At 39.5% G+C, this 18,384-nt stretch overlaps 2 protein-coding genes across 4 annotated transcripts in view; both read right to left on the bottom strand.

Annotated features, from left to right (window-relative positions):
• The window catches only part of osbpl3b (oxysterol binding protein-like 3b), a 36,391-nt gene extending 28,684 nt beyond the window's left edge, over positions 1 to 7,707 (bottom strand). For both annotated transcript variants that reach the window (XM_085292331.1, XM_085292329.1), the window contains exon 1: positions 7,526 to 7,707. The gene's annotated coding sequence lies outside the window, so the exon portion shown is untranslated. The remainder of the gene's footprint in view (positions 1 to 7,525) is intronic.
• Positions 7,708 to 8,240: 533 nt separating this feature from the next.
• Positions 8,241 to 14,548, bottom strand: spmip4 (sperm microtubule inner protein 4). Of its 2 annotated transcripts, XM_085290373.1 has the most exons (10): positions 14,423 to 14,548; positions 14,041 to 14,086; positions 13,070 to 13,216; positions 12,902 to 12,973; positions 12,757 to 12,786; positions 12,486 to 12,676; positions 12,327 to 12,415; positions 12,074 to 12,248; positions 10,599 to 10,687; positions 8,241 to 10,522 (listed from the first exon to the last, which is right to left on the bottom strand). In XM_085290373.1, the coding sequence occupies exons 3-10, from the start codon at positions 13,171 to 13,173 to the stop codon at positions 9,626 to 9,628; spliced, it is 1,647 nt and encodes a 548-aa protein (XP_085146499.1). In that variant the 5' UTR covers positions 13,174 to 13,216; positions 14,041 to 14,086; positions 14,423 to 14,548; the 3' UTR covers positions 8,241 to 9,625. The 2 variants fall into 2 exon arrangements, with proteins under 2 accessions (XP_085146499.1, XP_085146497.1); XM_085290371.1 differs by lacking the exons at positions 8,241 to 10,522; positions 10,599 to 10,687 and adding an exon at positions 10,736 to 11,576.
• Between the last annotated feature and the right edge of the window lie 3,836 nt (positions 14,549 to 18,384).

The raw sequence follows: 18,384 nt of genomic DNA on the forward strand, positions 1-18,384 counted from the left end.
CCAATGGTGCAGGCATTAAGGTTGCACCACTGGGCACCATTAAATCACCATTAAATCCTTGCATGTCACTTTGCGTAGACTTTCTATCTTTAGATGTGTTAGTGTGAGCAAAAGTTGACGTAACTGATGTGAAAGGGAATAGACACATACAGAGATTCCTTCTTTTGGGGCTTTGACCTTCTTATTCCCTGTCCTAATTCTAAAATCTTCTTCAAAAATTCTAATTCTAATCTCACTACTTTGATCTTCTTAGTTACTGCTGCTTTGCCAAAGTAATTTAAATTTCTTGAATTTTCTTAATTACTTTTACATCTTACTCTGTAACATCAGTGGCCACAGATGTCACAGCAAAAGAGCAGGCAGTCTGCTTGTTAGGTCTGATGTAATTAGCGATTTCAGGTCTAAATATGTCTTTAGTTGAAAATGGTACAGATTCTTTCAGAGCAAACAAAGTGAGCAGTGCAGTGTTTGCCCAGATGCTACGGTCAAACAGCATTAAGGCATTAATGAAGAAGAGGATTTCAAATGCTGAACAGATTTAAGCTAGCTAGCATGTTTAAGTCTAAAGCTAAGATATCATGACTTAATTATGTCTAAAAATGATAATAACAATTTCTGCACTGTTCTGTCTTTGGTTGAAATCTAAGATGAAAACTTAGATACCAGCAAGGTTTTGAAGGGATAGGAAGTTAAACTAATTGATATTATGATCTTAAGTGAGAGTCAGTGAAGAGACAACAAGGGTAAACTGGAGCCAACAGTATTTTAAGTGTACATTATTATGACTTTTTAAACACTTAGTTTAAAAATGTGCTGCACAGGAATAGTGCTAATGGCTGGAGACGTATGAGGAAACACGACTATTCATAATAAGGGACACAGCAATGCAGCTTTTTAAAAGATGAGAGTTTGAGCATAGATCTATGCTTGAGCCAGCATCGGATCACTGATAGGTCATCACTATCTGAACTGTAGCATGATGAAGATGATGATGCCTAGCAACAGGGCTACTCTGTTGCTTAGCAATGCAGAATAGAACCCCAAAATGAGACCAGCCCTCATTCAAATGACCTCAAACTCACTTGGGTCCCCAGCTCTGCTGCTCATTTGGCCAGGTCTCTTTTGAAAAAAAAAGAAAAGAAAATTAAAATCAATAAAACTTTAAAATTGATAAATAAAGTATTATAAATACTCGGTCAACTTGGTTAACTCGGTCAATCATTAGATGAATGATTGTCAAGAACACGCTCAATTCCTCAGTTTATCAGTAAGAGGAAAGACTGTGACGTTTAGGTTCAGTAATTAATCACCTTACTTATGTAATCTATCTCTTCCCAAGAAACTTAATCAGTGTAAATGTGAAAAGGGTGAAAGCAGTCCTTCTTCTTAAATTGTCTGCAGATCAAGGGCTCTACAGAACTTTATATTTGTTTTATTTATTCATATATTACTTGATTATTCTCAGTATCCTAGGTTATCATGGGAGCACCCAACAAGCCATCAGCATTGTGGACTGACACAGAAAGAACACTAGTTCATCCCAATATAATGATATTATTCATTCTCACAGCTCTTGACCCTCCAACATGGCAATGTTTGCCAGCCCACGTCTCCCTGTGTGTGAGGCACACCCTTTCCTGAAAGAGGCGCGCATACAGTCACGCCTGCTCCTGATCTGCTTTAAGGAGTTGTGGTGAAAGGTTGCCAAGGCCACAGGGAGCTGCTCCAAAAAAAGGGATCACGGTGCTGAGCTTAAAGTGCCTCTCCACTATCTGCAGTATTACATTTTCAGGAGTATGAAGCAGAAGTGTGAAGCTGTCACTGCTCATCACCCTAAGAGGAAAGCTTTGTAGAGCTATTTTCATGCTAGAAACACAGCCACCTTTCTCATTCATGCCTAAAACTGCCTGACACGTCACAGGCTCTGTGTCACACTCTCAAAACTACTACACCGCATCCTGTTAATCAGCTATAACCTCGGTGCACCACCTACGCTCCAACATCCCCGTAACTCCCTCACTGTCTCTTTCTCTTGTCAGCTCTGAGGGTGACAGAGGTCCTTTCCTTTGTTGTACTCTCAGTGTAAGGGAGCCAGACAGCCTCATAACTCAGCACCAGCCTATTAGAATGCAGAATAGCTGCAGCTTGGTTCAACACTTGCTGATAAGAGAGGGGAAAAACATAGATTGGCTGGATTTCCGGGCCCAGAGAGCTCTTTATGATGTATCATGTAGCAACTTGCTTGTCAGGTGATGCAGCTGTTGCTTCCCCAATTAAAGATAACAGTAGTTATGACTCTCATGGGGACGAAAAACAGGTTTAATAAAGAGAAATCACATTTCGTTGCCCTGTACCTGTGCATGTGCAATGACAATAAAGTTGAATTCTAATTCTAATTCTAATTCTAAAAAGCTAAATGAACATCTGCACTGCCACAAGCCACCTCTTAGACATTGGAGTGGCGATATATTTAGACATGGCATCGTCTTCCTTTACCTTCCATTTATGAACAGAAAAAGAAGTGTCTGACTGAGAGGAGTTACCACATTTTGAGAGATTTACTTCATGCACGAACTACATCAGGACAGCACAGATGAGTCCCTCCCTGATTTTGTAGCATATAAACTGTCACAGCACCAGAGGATGACTCAAACTGTGGCATCCCTGAAGTGACAAAAGAATGAGGAGCCAACACAAAGCAGCGCTGAGTTTTCTTCTCTGACAAGCTCGTGCTTTGTGGTTACTCTGCAGTCATCCTCTGAAAGTCAGTTGCAGTCAGTACTGCTAAAGTTGCGGAGAGATCAGATCTCACCTACAGGTTTTTGAAAATTCAGCCATCGTCTTTTGACCTAATTTAGTGCCCAAATAAAGTTTTTTTCCTCATATGATGTTGCTAATAGACACCTTAATATATTTCTTGCTTGATATTGCACACCAAATCTAAAAAGTTCACTTGACTAAAAAATGTGAACAGACTGCCAATTTCAGTACCGAATTAATTCAACCACTATCATATTTTGAAATCTGTCACATCACGCCAACAAGAATTCGAGTCACTCAAAACAGGACTGTGAGGCAGTACTTAGCCACAAAGCACAGCATACAGCTGTGAACATGTTTAGCTGGTTATATTTACATCAGACAAGGACGCTACATGATGGGAGCTCTGATGAAGCTGGAACATCACTGCATGTCCAGGTCATAAGACTGAAAAGTCCAAGGATCAAAGAATCCAAAATCAAAGAGTCGGATTCATCATTGTTTATGAAGATGGTTGATGAGAACCATCTCTGAAAGTTTATGGACTGACACGATATATATGGAGTGTTATGTTACTTATTTAAAATTCACAATATCCTGGTTTTTCAACCAGTGAGGACAAAGCAACGAGAACTACAAATTAACAGAACCTTCATCTACAGCTGTGAAAATAAGCAGGGATAGATTCTTATGCACCAGCTCACCACTTTATTAGGTACATCTGTTCAACTGCAACTACTCAGATCACATGGCAGCAACTCTGTGTAATTAGGCATGTTGATACAAAGACAAGACCTGAAGTTCAAAATGAGGAAGAAAGGTGATTTAAGTGACTTTAAATGGGGAGTGGTCTCAGAACAGAGCACTACCACCAAATATGCACACTAACCAGCCACTTTATTGGGTACATCTGTTGCAGCACTCGTTGACCATCACATGGGAGCACATTTATGTGTGTAGATTTGGGGAAAAAGTGATTTAAGTGACTTTGAATGGTTGTTGATGGCATAAAGGCTCATAGAGAATCATGCAAAAAAGAAAAACTACCCAGTGAGCGATAGTTATCTGTGTAAAAATGCTTTGATGATGCAGGAGATCAGTGAAGAATGTTACGACAAAGGTATGAAGAAGACCATCTCTAAATGCACACCATGTTCAGCCCTGAAGCAGAAAGGCTACACAGCATAGGAATACCACAATGAGCTGCCAAGAACAGGAAACTAGGACTAGAATTTGCATCTCCTCAGCAATTAAAACTTATCAGACCAGGCAACACTGGAAAAAAAACATTGCCTGGTCTGATGAGTCTAGATTTCCCTGTGAGAATTCGAATGGTAGGGTCAGAATTTGGTGTAAACATCATAAAAGCAGGGGTGAATCCTGCCTTGTCACAAAGCTCAGATCATCTAAAACAGATTTTTTGAACTTGATGATGAGTTCACTGTACTCAGATGGCCTTCACCCACAAATCTGAAGCAATTGTGTGATGCTATCATGTCAATATGAATCCAAATCTCTAAAGAACGTTTTCAGGGGATTGTTGAACCAATGCCATGAGAATTAAGGCAGCTCAGGGGCCCAACCCTGTACTAGAAGGGTGTACCTAATAAAGTGGCAAGTGACTGTATAAAATGACACTGTCATGCTTTATTATGTCGGTATTTGTTGATATGATTTGAACTTGAAAAGCAGAAGTAACTGTTCTGTTACATAAAAACTGCCATTCTTAAAGACAGTATCGGATCAGTTTTAAATGCCACAGAAAGACCGCTATTATAGACGGGCGATTGTGGCTCAAGAGTTCGCCTTGTAATCGGAAGGTTGCCGGTTCGAGCCCCGGCTTGGACAGTCTCGGTCGTTGTGTCCTTGGGCAAGACACTTCACCCGTAGCCTACTGGTGGTGGTCAGAGGGTCCGGTGGCGCCAGTATCCGGCAGCCTTTCCTCTGTCAGTGCGCCCCAGGGTGGCTGTGGCTACAATGTAGCTTGCCATCACCAGTGTGTGAATGGGTGGATGACTGGATATGTAAAGCGCTTTGGGGTCCTTAGGGACTAGTAAAGCGCTATATAAATACAGGCCATTTACCATATGCAGGAGTTTGGAAAAAAACATGTTTTTTCCCCCTCACTGTGCTTTATTGGTTTTTATCAATAAGTATCAACTAGTGCCGCCCTCGTTAAAATTTCATGCAGATATCTGGCAGTCTGTGAGGGAGTTACGAAACCAGCCTCTGAGCTTCTTTCAGTCTCTCCAATGCCTGGAGGAGGCTGAAGACAAGAGTAGCAAGCTGCTATTAAAAAACTATATTACAAATTTGGACAAAAAGTAGATGGACAAATTGCATAACAGCGGGAGTGATGATCTTATCCATCTATCCTGCTATCAAATTCAGGGTTGTGTTGGGGAGCTGGAGGCTATCTCAGCTGTCATAAGGCAAGAGGAAAAGTCATCAGCCTGTTGCAGGGTTTTATTATTTAGAAACGTCTGTGAAGGTTCTCAGTCATCCAGGTCATCGTAGTCAAAGGAGCTTGTAAAGAAAAGCGTCTGGACTTCTTCAAGTTGCTTGAAGACGTTTCACCTCTCATCCGAGAAACTTCTTTCAGTTCTATTATTTAGAACCCCCCCCAAAAAAAAACAAACAAAAACAAAACAAAAACCCTTAAGTTGAATTTGAAAACTACAGAAACTACAGCTCAAAGGAGGAGCTTCTCTTGTGCCGGCCCAAAACCACATGTATATTTTTAGATATGAAACCACATGAATTATTTATGTAGACCTACAGGCCCTGCAAAAATAGCAAAAACACCTGCCACATACTCACAACAGCTGCTTTGTTGACACTTTTTTTTGCATTGTTCACCTGCCAGTTAGCGGCTATTACAAATAAGTTTGGGGTTTTTTGTAACGTACACCCTGAAGCCACAACTACTTCACACAGGTCACTGTATGAGCCAGTGTGCGAAAATGATAGCTCTATACATCCTCTGCTATCTGAATTCTGTTGATCATTGCAAGGAAATTATTGACTGGTAAATATCAATGTGCTGGCCTGACCATCGGTGCTGTGCAATTTTCTGCAATATGATGTTACACTATAAACAACACAACAGCAGGTGACCTAAAAAACTGGAAACAGCCCATGCAATATAAAGACTCAGCACCAAAATGAACGAATTCTGTAGAATCTGACAGATTATAGGCCCATTCAAACATTCAGTGAAATTACTGTGAGCTGGAGGTCACCTTATGAAATGCAGTGCTTTACTGCTAATACTAGCTATACCCATGAAATTAAATTAAGCACCACACCTATTATTTAGGATTTTCAAAATAAATATTCTACTGTACAAAATGTCCAGTTAAATAAAATAAAATAAATTTAGAAAATCCTCCTTAACCACGTTTTCTTTTTGAAACTCTGCGATTATATGTGTTTTCCCCCAGACAAAGCAATTTTATTTTATTTCTCGCTGTTGCATTCCACAGATTCTATTGATTCTTCTCTCTCACAGTCTCTTTGTGTTTGACTGCAATCACTGTCTTGGGCGTGATAGGAGCAAAAAACCTCAGGAGCTGCAGGAAAGACAGATGGGCCACCAAACAAACCATAGTCCCCAGTGAGCACAGCTGTGACAGAAAAATGAGAAGTAGTTTATACAGTGAAACTTACCAAGCCCTCAAGAATTTAGTGTCACAACAATCAACATTGCCAATCTCTAAGAAAAAAATAAAAATAAAACTCAATGTTCCACTGAATAACCTTGACTTTCTCCTTAACTGTGTACAAATCTGTGGCAGCATGCACACTATCTACCTCCTTTGCTCCACCTCATGCCAGCGTGCATTTATGCTGAAATTCTGAGTGGCCTTCCCCATACATGTTTGAACAAACACAGTTCAAGCAACACTTGAAAAGCCTCCTCTGTTGCACTGTTTACACAGGACTCTAGAAAACTGAGCGACCTTGTGTTAGCTGTAAAATTACTCTGTATATGAGCCACATAGATCTCTGACAAAACAGCTTTGAGTCACATTTTTTTTCACTGTGAAGTTGTGCCATAAGTCACTCTTATTCAGCTGGATTTATGAATCCTGCTCGGGTGCACTGATAACTACCATAAATATTGAATATTACATGTGAAACAAAGCAAAATCCTCCATAATCCTGTTTGCTTTGACCACTATCTGTTAAGCAGGAGATGCTGAGCTCCAGCCATGATTGAATCTGAAAATGGATATCACACACACCTACATCCACTCAGCATGAGAGATACACACAGTCATAAAGGCACATTATTCACAGTCCTGGCTTATGACTTGTCGCCTGTGAAGCTAATGAGTTCTACTGCATATTAGGTTTATCATAGAAACAACAGACCATCTTTTATAACTTGTAGAAGACTCAAGAGTCTGGAGACCAAAGTGATCTATTGTTGTTCATATTGTCTCATGTCCAGACCTTTAAATAAACAAATAAATAAATATATAAATACCAGTTGCTTGTTAAACTATAGGACATAAATTTAAGGTCAAGCGCTTTTACATTTATCCAGTTTATCGATGGGTTGTTAAACTTTGATGACTCTGCTTAAGTGTTTCGAAGAACATTACAACTAAAGATTCACATGCACCTGATTTGTTCGGCTGAAAGATCATAATCAATCAAATAACTTCCAGAGGGTTTGAGATTCATCATTGCATAAGAGAAAATTACAAGGCCAAAGAGTTTTTCTTGGACGAGAGAGAGAGAAACAAAACACACTCACCTTGAGCTACAGATGGACACGATCGGTGAACAGATGTTTAACTACAGGAAAGGCCACAGCCGGAGAAGAGATAGTCAATTTAGAGCCCCAACCAAACAGCCTGGCTACTCTACTATGACAAGTACACACATGCACCATCCAGCCGCGCTGAAAAGCATCAGTCTCTCCACCGCTGTACGGAGGAGGGAGATGAGAGGCGACTGACTGAGGCCAACTCCAATTAAACTGCAAAGCAAAGCTCGGCGTCAACTTAAAGGGGCGGCGTTTCTATCACTGACATGTTTCCGTGACGCATAGACGTGTAGAGGAGGTCCCCAAAGCGCAAGGACACAGTGTAGAAGTCTTCATATTTTACATGCAGTCCTGTTAATTAATGCGTTATAGTGGATCTTAGAGGATAAATATCTTATTTGACTTATTTTATTTTATTTTATTTGACTATTCACATTAGTAAATATCACAAAAATGGTTAAATAACTGTTATTAGAAGCGATAAATGAAGTTCAAACGACAAAAGTTAGCATATACCGCCGCCTACTGGATACACTGCTGAATCACATCTGTGCTGTTAAACAGTCAAAGCGTCTGCAAACAGATTAAAATGCAAACATACAACAGTTGAGTAAATAGGTACGTTTTTCTATACATTTAAGTCATTTCACGTGATTTAAGTATAGACTTATTGCATAATTATGACAGCAGACAGAAACAGAACTCAACAAAAGCCATATAATTTTTATTTCCATCCCGTCGACAAACTGATATTGTCTCCATTATTAAACAGCAAACTGTGCATGTCTACTTTGCTTTGTGAGCCATTATTCTTTTTCAGTGAAAGTCTGAATGAGACGCTGTTGTATCAGTGAAGGCTGCAGGCTTGCACCTCAAGGACATACTGTCATAAAAAAAATCATTTCACACAAGTCAGCCTGACTGCAACAGATTTTGTGCAAAAGAGCCTTTTTTTTCCTTTCACAGTGGCACGCTGGAAGGTTACTGCGGCACCTATAATACACAGAGTTGGATTCCATAACACAGGCAGCACAATGCTCTGTTCTGCACTCTGTGTTACATTTGCTGGAAAAATCAGCCTCGTATTTTTCTCTCTCTCTCTCTGTAAAATTGGAAAGGTTACAGGGAAGACTAAAGTATTCATCTGTGCAGCATTATGAATCTGGTACAGCTGAATTGCTTCTGTGTGCACTGTGCAGGCTGGCTGAACTCACTGAAGTGAGCTTTGAAGGCTGTTGCTTTTATTTTACTTGATACAATTAGCCACAGCTTGTAAGAGACCAGTACTGTAAAATAAATCCTGAGCTCTAATGCAAATGAAATGTGGGAAAGTAAAGAGCAAATTAACAATGCTTCCGACATGGATGAAACACTTACTGTGCTCGCAGTAATATGTTTATTCTAATTAGCTTCAGTCTGAAAGAAAAACAAATTGCATTCTTATACAATTACAGAGAAACTTTAAATGTGACTATAGTCATATGAGGGATTGCACAAAATAGGCTGTATTCCTTATGGTCAGTCCATGAAAGTCCATTTTTAGTTGTGCCAAGAAGTCTTTAATGTGGGTGTTATGTAACAATAACCTATATTGAAACCTGTGATAAATTGCTCTATAGGTGCAATAATGCTTCTGAAAAACTGTCCACTGCATCTTTGGTTATGAAAAGTCACACTTAAGTAATGTTAAATACATGCAGTCATTTAAATTTTAATACTAAGTTACTTTCAGGATTCAGGTTATTAGAACTGCTATTGCTTTACTGAGATATTACAATTATGTTTATAAGGCCATATGGGAGCTGCAGTGGTTAGTACTGTTGCCTCACAGCACAAAGGCCCTGGGTTTCAATCCACCAGCTGGACAGGGCCTTCCTGTGTGGAGTTTGTATGCTCTCCCCGTCCTCAGGCTTCCTCCCACAGTCCAAAAACGTGTATGTGGTTAGGTTAATTGGCTGTAGGTGTAAATGTGAGAGTGGTAAACTGTCCAGGGTGTACCATGCCATTTCTCCTCTGACAGCTGGGAACAACTCCATCCATCCTTGCAATTCTGAATTGGGTAAGTGGGAAAAATGGCTGGATGGAAGGTCATCCATGGATGTAGTAGCAGTTAATCCCATAGAAGTTGTGTTTTTTCCCACAGACTACGTTGTCTCTAAGGTTCACAGCGGCATGAGTGATGGAGCTGTTGAACTTGCGATGAGCCTCTGACTTGCTGAATGAATGTTGAAGGTCTAATAGGGTCAGGGCTGCACCTGATTTACCCACAGTCCCAATGGAAGAACTGCCTGGCAGGACAGGAGAGCGTGGCATGATGCACGGATTAGAGTTGCCATGTAGCCGCTCTCTGTCCTCTGCTCCTGGTAACAATTTGGGATGTGATTCCCTGCCCGTCTGGTCTTTGTCTTCAAGTAGTGGACTACAGCTGGGTATATTTCTTCCAACTTTAAAAAGTTTTTTGTCATTTAGCACATCCTTTACACAGATGCTTTCCTCTCTGTTGACTTCTATCCCTCCTTGGGGATGTAGGCGGTTGGACAGGTCCCAGAGTTGCTCTGTGTTTGTGATCTGGGCAGCGTTAGCCTCTTGGTTGCTCTGTGACGGGGATCCTTGCATGACATTGTCAAACTGGACTTTGCAGTTTTCCCTCTTTCTGCCCTTATGCGCAGAGCATTTGCACTGAGCTTGCTGCTTGCGTAAGACCTCCTGGGACAGCTCAGTCTGCTGTGCCTTTGTGGAGTTAGTGCTGCACTTTGATTGAGTATGACCCATTTGGTTCAGATCTGGTGCCTCATTACGCATAGCTGTGATCTCTTGTGGTTGGTTCACAGCAGGCGAGGCAGTGCTTTGGTTTAGAGTTGGAGATGTATTTTGGAGTTCAGCAGCAGTGGGACTGCAGCTGCTCCTCCTGACATTGCTCCCCAGTCTTTTTCTACATCCTTGCCTTGCTTTAGAAGGAACAAACACAGGATGCGACCTTTCTTGCTGCAGGGAAAATAATTAGACTTATTAGTGTTCTGGTCTGTTAATGTTACCGTATAATAAATGCAATGGCTTTTACCAGGTTTGACGTGTGTGAATTAATCCCAGCAAAGTTAGTCATTTTTTCCTTGAAATCATCTGTCATAAAAGGATTTGCTGGCCCTGATCCTTAAAACAAGATTTCACATTAATGTCAGATTTTGGATTACTGCACAAAATACAATAACAACTGATTGATCATCAGTAAGTGTGAGAACCTCTGCGAGTCCTGTCAGTTTGCTGGTCTGGAGCATTCAGGTGTGTGTTTCTCAGTGAGAAAAGACATCAACAATGATCTCAGAGAAACAGAAAGATTGAACAAGTATGAAAGCCTCATCTCTCTAAAAAGAACACATCAAACCAACTGTTGGGTCCAGTGGTGGAAGGCTGCTGATTTGGACCTCAACCTAATTGAAATGCTGTGGCATGACATTAAGATAGCTGTGTATAAACGAAATTTCAAAAATCTCAGATTAACTGATGCAACATTGTAAAGAAGACTTGGCCAAGATTCCTCTACAATGATGCGAGAGATAAAATCATAAAGAAATGATTACTTCAAGGTACTGTTGCTAAAAGGTGCTTGACCAGATACTGAACCACAGGGTGTACTTAGTTTTTCCCCTCATTGCTTCTGCATTTTGGCTTTTTTTTGGTTAAATATATAACAGCACGGTGTAATATTTCATGTGCTGTATGTGAATAATTTAGAACCTGCTAAATACAAGATACAAAGATTTTTCATCAATTCAATTCAATTCAATTTTATTTATATAGCGCCAAATCACAACAGTTACCTCAAGGTGCTTTTTATTGCACAGTAGATCGTACAATAATAGATACAGAGAAAAACCCAACAATCATATGACCCCCTATGAGCAAGCACTTAGGGGACAGTGGGAAGGAAAAACTCCCTTTTAACAGGAAGAAACCTCCGGCAGAACCAGGGTCAGGGAGGGGCGGGGCCATCTGCTGCGACCGGTTGGGGTGAGAGAAAGAAGACAGGATAAAAGACATGCTGTGGAAGAGAGACAGAGGTTAATAACAGATATGATTCAATGCAGAGAGGTCTGTTAACACATAGTGAGTGAGAAAGGTGACTGGAAAGGAAAAACTCAATGCATCATGGGAATCCCCCGGCAGCCTACGTCTCTTGCAGAGTAACTAAGGGAGGATTCAGGGTCACCTGGTCCAGCCCTAACTATATGCTTTAGCAAAAAGGAAAGTTTTAAGCCTAATCTTAAAAGTAGAGATAGTGTCTGTCTCCCGAATCCAAACTGGAAGCTGGTTCCACAGAAGAGGGGCCTGAAAACTGAAGGCTCTCCCTCCCATTCTACTTTTAAATACTCGAGGAACAACAAGTAGGTCTGCAGAGCGAGAGCGAAGTGCTCTAATAGGGTGATATGGTACTACAAGGTCATTAAGATATGTCCTGATAGATAAAACTGATGAACTGAATACTTTTGATACTTTCTGTTTAACAAGGATTTATTTTTCAGTATTTTCACTTCTTACCTGTGTAGTGCATTTGGTAGGAAGTGACCCAAAGGGTCTTCTCCATGTTTTTCAGGATGTTGCTTGTCCTCTCCGATAGCGTCAAATCCCAGTCTCGAAGTTTCAGGTTGGGCAGCACCATCTTTGGGGGAGTGGGGTAGAAAACCTGGCTCTCTCCCTTCGCTGGTTTTGCATGCTGGTGGAAGGAGGAAGACACTTTATGCTTCGATTAACGTCAGTGAAACTGTGAAGTCACTGATATTTCATCACTCACATCAAAAAAGCCATGTTCTCCTGTCCACATAACAGCCTTCTTCCTTGTTTTCAGTGGTGTTTCTAAGCTCTCAAGTCTATATGGAGCACCTAGGTGTGAAAAAAGAAGCATCTTAAAGACCTAACCATTCTACCACTCCCTTTTATCAGAATATCACACCTTTAGTTTTGCTTAGCAGAGTGATATCAGGTGCACTATTTGGGATACTGAGGTTGAGGAAAGATTGAGACGCAGCTCTGACTCCTGTATGTGGGTCATCTGGTGAGTGGAAGGATGGGAACATTGCAAAACGAGAGATGTGCGATGAATAGGGATGCTCTTTTGGGATGGCAATCTTTATCATTTTCTCCCTATGAAAGGCACAAAGACAAGAAAGGGTCGAACTATGTGCAAAAACAAATCAGTTTATCATTATGGAAAGAGTACTCACGCTATATTTATGTCCGTTGGTTTTGGTATTCTGGTAAAAAACCCCCACAAAAAAACCCCACCATCACTGTTATTAGGTATCACCACAAACACAGGAAGAGGAAGTTTTTGATTATAATATTTATATAAAATCAGCAGCTACTTACAGTTGGTCATTAAGTCGAACATGACTTTTGTTTCTGCCATCACTGCTGTTACAGCGTTGATTGGTGATACTCCTGTGAAGGTGAAATAATTATATAATTATACTACATTTGATATATTACATTATAAATTCTAAGACTGTCTCATAATGAAGCCAGCATCACACTCACCCAGGTATGGTTCCTCCATAACCGCAGGGATAATGTCTATTTAAATCAGCCCTGAATCCACTGGTGAGTGAAGGCTCCATGTGGCTGCTGAAGACCTGACTCATAATCAGTGAATGTGAAGGAAGGATAAAGCCCTAAAAACCCCCACTAGTATAGAAGGACAAAGAGGCGATGTTTGTAATTGCACACAAGTTTAGCTTGAGAAACAGTACTTAACAAATTTATTAGACCATCTGTCATAAAAGCAAGAAAACACACATATTTTAGAAAAAAATACAACATAATTTTTTTATACAAAAAATTATGTTGTTACTTATTAGGAAAATCTAATGTTTCACTTCTCTGGATAGTCAGAAAGCATAGACAAGACAATTTAGCAAAGAACCTATTATTTAATTGCATCTTTAGGCACTTTATTGCTAGTAGCTATCATTTGTTTCTATGTCTTTAGATGAATCTATGAAAAATGCCAGCAGTAACACTAAGGGATTCCCCCCCCCAAAAAAAAAAAAAAAAATCTACATCAGATGAACAGGATCTGCAAGTTATGTCCTTAAGCAAAAGGGAAAAAATCCATGAAAGCCCTGAAACAGGACCCGAGAGATGCATCTGGCCTTTCGGTTGATCTGTTTACTGAAGAAGGCTGAGGTACGGCAAATTCTACAATAACTCCCCTGAAAAAGTGGCAACAGGTCTTATGGAGTGATAATTTCCAGCCATCTGCAAACCATGGGACAAAAAGTAGCTAACATCCAAAGAAAGGCTTTGAATCTCAAAGAAGCCTGGACAGCTACTTAAAGAAATAAAAATATCATTGGATCTATTTCCCATTTTCATAGAAAAACATTAAGTGAGGGGCGGCCTAAGGCTTTTGTGCAGTATTTTATATATACAGCGACTAATCTTCTAGAGTATACTTGCTGTTTAATCATTAATTAATATAAATTACTATTTTCGTAATATTAACTTACCTGGACAGTGGTATAAAGGAAGTCCAGAGAAGTTCCGAGTATCTGTCTGTGATAAACACACAAATGTCTTGTTTCAAATAAAGGTGAACATTTTAAAGCCTTTTTTTTGACTGAACAGGAGGATCTCCTCTTTGCTTTTGACCAAAGAGGTGGGTTTGAATTCCTGGGACAGGCAGAGTGACAGTGTTACAAACAATAGGGTCAGAGTGAGCGACACCCAATCCAGCCCACTGTGTGTAGTACTGATGTCACTTAAAAGCAACTGTAAAACTAACCTAACTAAACACTGACTACTCTAAGACCAGTGCGATATAATTTTTACAGTTCTTTAAGCGTTATTGTTCAAAAATCAAGTCTCGGCTGATTTACTAATATTACTTACAATCACTGCTGAGAACGCCCATCATCCAGTCATCCAGTGTGGATCTGATAATATTACGCGTTCACAGCTCAGTGAATGGGTGCAAAGAAAATGAAGCTGGCTCTGACTAGCACACACCGATACCAGATACAAGCTGTGCGACTGGTGTTGGGTTGCAGGAGTCGTATTTCATTCCTGCGCAACACAAGGACTGAAATAGATCCAGATGATGTGCATTAGTGAATGCCCCCAAACTGTCCATCAAATGTAAGTGTTGGCATGCCAAAAAGTAACACGTGTGGGGCGTCGTTTGTAAAGTGAAACATGCTGAAATTAACAGCAACATTTTTCCACATTTAGCTCAAAACCTTACAAAAACATGATTTTTCCCGAGTCATTTTTTACAACATTTAGTAAAATGTTTGTAACTTTTCATATTTAAAACACAATTTTAAAAGTTAAATCTAAATGTTATATTTAAATCTAAATGTTAAATCTAAATGTTACAGGAAACCAAATATTTAGTTTCCTGTTTTCACTTTCCATGTTTCACTTTACAAACTGCGCCTCATAGTTTCTTGTATTTTTTTTATTTATTTATTTATTTATTTTTTAAGTTTTATTGAGTGATAGTGCTTTGGAGAAAACCTCTAAAGTTCTTTCAAAATTTTTCTTTGGACATTAGCTGCTTTTTCACTTACTTTTAGTCCAGTCCTTGTACCTGATTGTTTTCAGAGGAATGTCTAATTGTTAAATTAAGCCATTAAACACAGACCTATTCAGTCACTGAGGGGATTAACCAGTGTTATGTCTACACATAACAGGCAACAGTATCTGAATCTCATGTCCTTAAGGAATAGGAAAAAAAATATCCAGCAAAGACTCAGGCAGGATCTGAGTGATGCATTTGGCCCTTGATCCACCTACTGTTCACTAGGTTCAACTACTGTCTCATAAGAAATGGGCTCAGTGGAAGGGAGGCTGTCATTAAGCTTTCTTAAGGAAAGACTCAGGTATGTCAGATTACACAAGAACTGCACAGAAAATTTGTGTCAACCAGTTTGATGGTTAGATGGATCAAGATTTGATTCAAGTTTAAATTGTTATCAATATGTACAGAGGAGATCAGGAGAGCGATACCACAGTGACTGTGTACAAAACACAGTGGAGGCTCCATCATGGTTTGGGGAAATATTTCAGGAAGTGTTGTTGGGGACTTGATGGAATTGATGGAATTATGAACACAGAAAAGTACAGACAGATTTTCATCCACTATGCAACAGCTTCTTTTTTCAATATGACAATGATGCCAAACACACTGTTAATGCAATAAAAGCATACCAGGATGGAATAACACACAATTAAACTGTGAGTCATGGAAAGGCCTCCCCAGCGCTCAGACCTCAACATTATTGAAGCAGTGTGGGATCATTTTGACAGAGAACAAAACAAAAACGCAGCCAACATCCAAGAGGAGCTTTGAATGTCCTTCAAGAAGCCTGGGGAACTATTTCTGAAGACTTTAAAGAAATGACATGAAACTTTGCCTAAGAGAGTCCAGGCTGTGTTTGGATTATACCAAATATTGACTGCCAGCCTTGTTAGAATTGTACACACTGCTGTTTTACCATATACGTGGTATTTCCTTGTAAATTCCTGCACTTACTTCCTGTTAAAGAAATAAAGGTGATTGAAAAACTTTTATTCCTGCTGAGCCAGCTCTTTCATGTGTAATGATAGCAAATTGATATCATCCTTCAATTTTCCTTTTCACACTTGTCCCCAAAACAATTACATTCGTTTTTAATTTGAAAACAAGATTTATGATATTAAACCCCCTGAAAATGTTTCTTTATTATGTAACATAAAATATTTATGGCTAAATAAGTAACTACAAAACATAGGCATATTACATTTAAAGCTGCTGTGATATGCTCTGCCTTTATGCACAGTGACCAAAAGGCCACAGCATTAGATTCCCATTCAGATGTTACTGGATCCAGATTTGCTTAATATGTGAAAATTATGGGAGAGACCTTTCCAGACCAGACCAACTCTCAAATAAAACAACAAAAATGGTTTGAACCACTGCAAACACTCTATTATTCATGCAGGGTCTTTTTTATGCCTAGTAGTAAGAAGTTTATTGAAGATACACTAAATCCAGAAACCTGAAAATTGCATTAAAATACCAGTTTTTCAATCAATGCGTGCGGCTGCCTTTTATTGAACGCGATTTGGACTGCTTTCCAAGCAGCAAACCTTGTTTGTTAACTCACAAGACCCATTCTGCATTCTGCTTTTTAATTGGGATTCTCAAGAGACCTTGTCCAAAGTCTCAGCAAAACATGCAAGTCCTATCAAGCAGCATAAGCTAAGTCCAGTAACCAATTACCCTGCTCTGGCCCAGCAGAGCTGCCGCTCTCTCTCCGGATTATAGTTCCCGCTGCTGCATTATAAATGTGCAGCTGCAGTGCTTTCCCTAATATTAGGTTATTGTGCAGATGGAAGTTGACAGTTAGTGGATGATTTGCAACAACAACAGGAAACCAGCCTTGTCTGTAGCTCTCATGCCAAGAACTTCAGACACATTGTGAAAAATTAGCTCACCACTGTCATCATGTGACATTTGTTGATAAGATAAGATAAGATAAGATAAGATAAGATAACCTTTATTAGTCCCACATGTGGGAAATTTGTTTTGTCATAGCAGGAAGTGGACAGTGCAAAAGTTATATAGCAAAAATTAGAATACAATAGGAATAAAAATACTGTACACAACTGTACAGAATAGAATAAAATAAAATACTATATACAGTAGAATAAATAGAATAAAATATACAATAGGATAAAAATAGAATACAAATGCTTTATACAACTGAGTAAAAATACAACTTTGTCAGAAAAAGACTGACTTCACAAAAAAATAACCTCACTGGTCAAAACCTGTTAAAGGAGAGCAGAAATTAAACTTCACCTTCTAACCTCTGAAAGCCACAAGTGAAGCTAAAGACTGTCAGGTCTCATCAGCTTTGCGGTGCCAATTATGTTGTAGTAATATTGCTTTTAGCAATTTTATTAAGCTATCTTACCCTGCAAACACAGCACAATCAGACACAAACAAAATTCAGCTTCAGTGCAAACAGATAAGGTCTTAGAATTACAGCCAGAAAACTTAATAACATCTAACAAAGTTAAAAATGTTCAAAGTTAAAAGCGAGGAAGTCTGCAACCAAGAAATGCCTTCATGAATGGAAACACAGAGATTGGTTTACAGCAAGATGCAAACCACTGTTTACACTCAGTAAAAAGTTAGACTTTGCCAAAAACCAGATAAAGGAGGCTGCATTATCTGACAAATGAAACAAAGACTAAACTGTACTAGAATAATGGGAGAAGAGAAGTATGGAGAAGGAAAGAAAAAGCTAATGGTTTGACAAACATGGTGACATGTGCATATATGGCTGCCAGTGGAACCGGATCACTGGTGTTTATTGATGATGTGGCTGCTGATTAAATGAGAAGTGCACAGGGCTATATTCCCTGCTCAAACAACACTTCACGGTGGGAAATGGATAATGACTTAAAATCAGATTTAGTGGTGTACAGAGGCAAAACGACAAAACTAAATAAATAAAAATGTTACTTTCTAACTGCTGAAAAAAGAGAATGTGTTGATGGTTGAAAGACAGACACACACACACTGACTCTTGCACTCGTCTTCAGTGCCCAGTTACAAATCCGTCCTTGTCTTGTTGGCGGACTATAAGCTTTCTGAAAGGACTTATGAAGACATCCATGATGTTTCTTTCATGTGAGCTAAGGATGAAAGAAAAAAAGATGAACCTGTGAACTCACACTTCAAAGCTCACAGCTCGGGAGAATTTTTCTTTAATTTCATGTTTCAGGAAACACACACACACACACACACACACACACACACACACACACACACACACACACACACACACATTTCACAATCA

Source organism: Mchenga conophoros, linkage group LG11, assembly GCF_057382185.1.
Source record: "Mchenga conophoros isolate Kocher_MC1m ecotype Shallow Benthic linkage group LG11, M_conophoros_male_GT1.1, whole genome shotgun sequence".
NCBI lineage: Eukaryota > Metazoa > Chordata > Actinopteri > Cichliformes > Cichlidae > Mchenga > Mchenga conophoros.

Bases quoted from the DNA above. Each gene is read 5' to 3' on its own strand.
- spmip4 (XM_085290373.1), bottom strand. From the start codon at position 13,173: ATGAGTCAGGTCTTCAGCAGCCACATGGAGCCTTCACTCACCAGTGGA. The intron at 12,416-12,485 runs GTGTGATATTCT...TTTCACACCTAG, and splicing joins TCTGCTAAGCAAAACTAAAG to GTGCTCCATATAGACTTGAG. The intron at 12,249-12,326 runs GTGAGTGATGAA...TCCTTCCACCAG, and splicing joins GAGAACATGGCTTTTTTGAT to CATGCAAAACCAGCGAAGGG.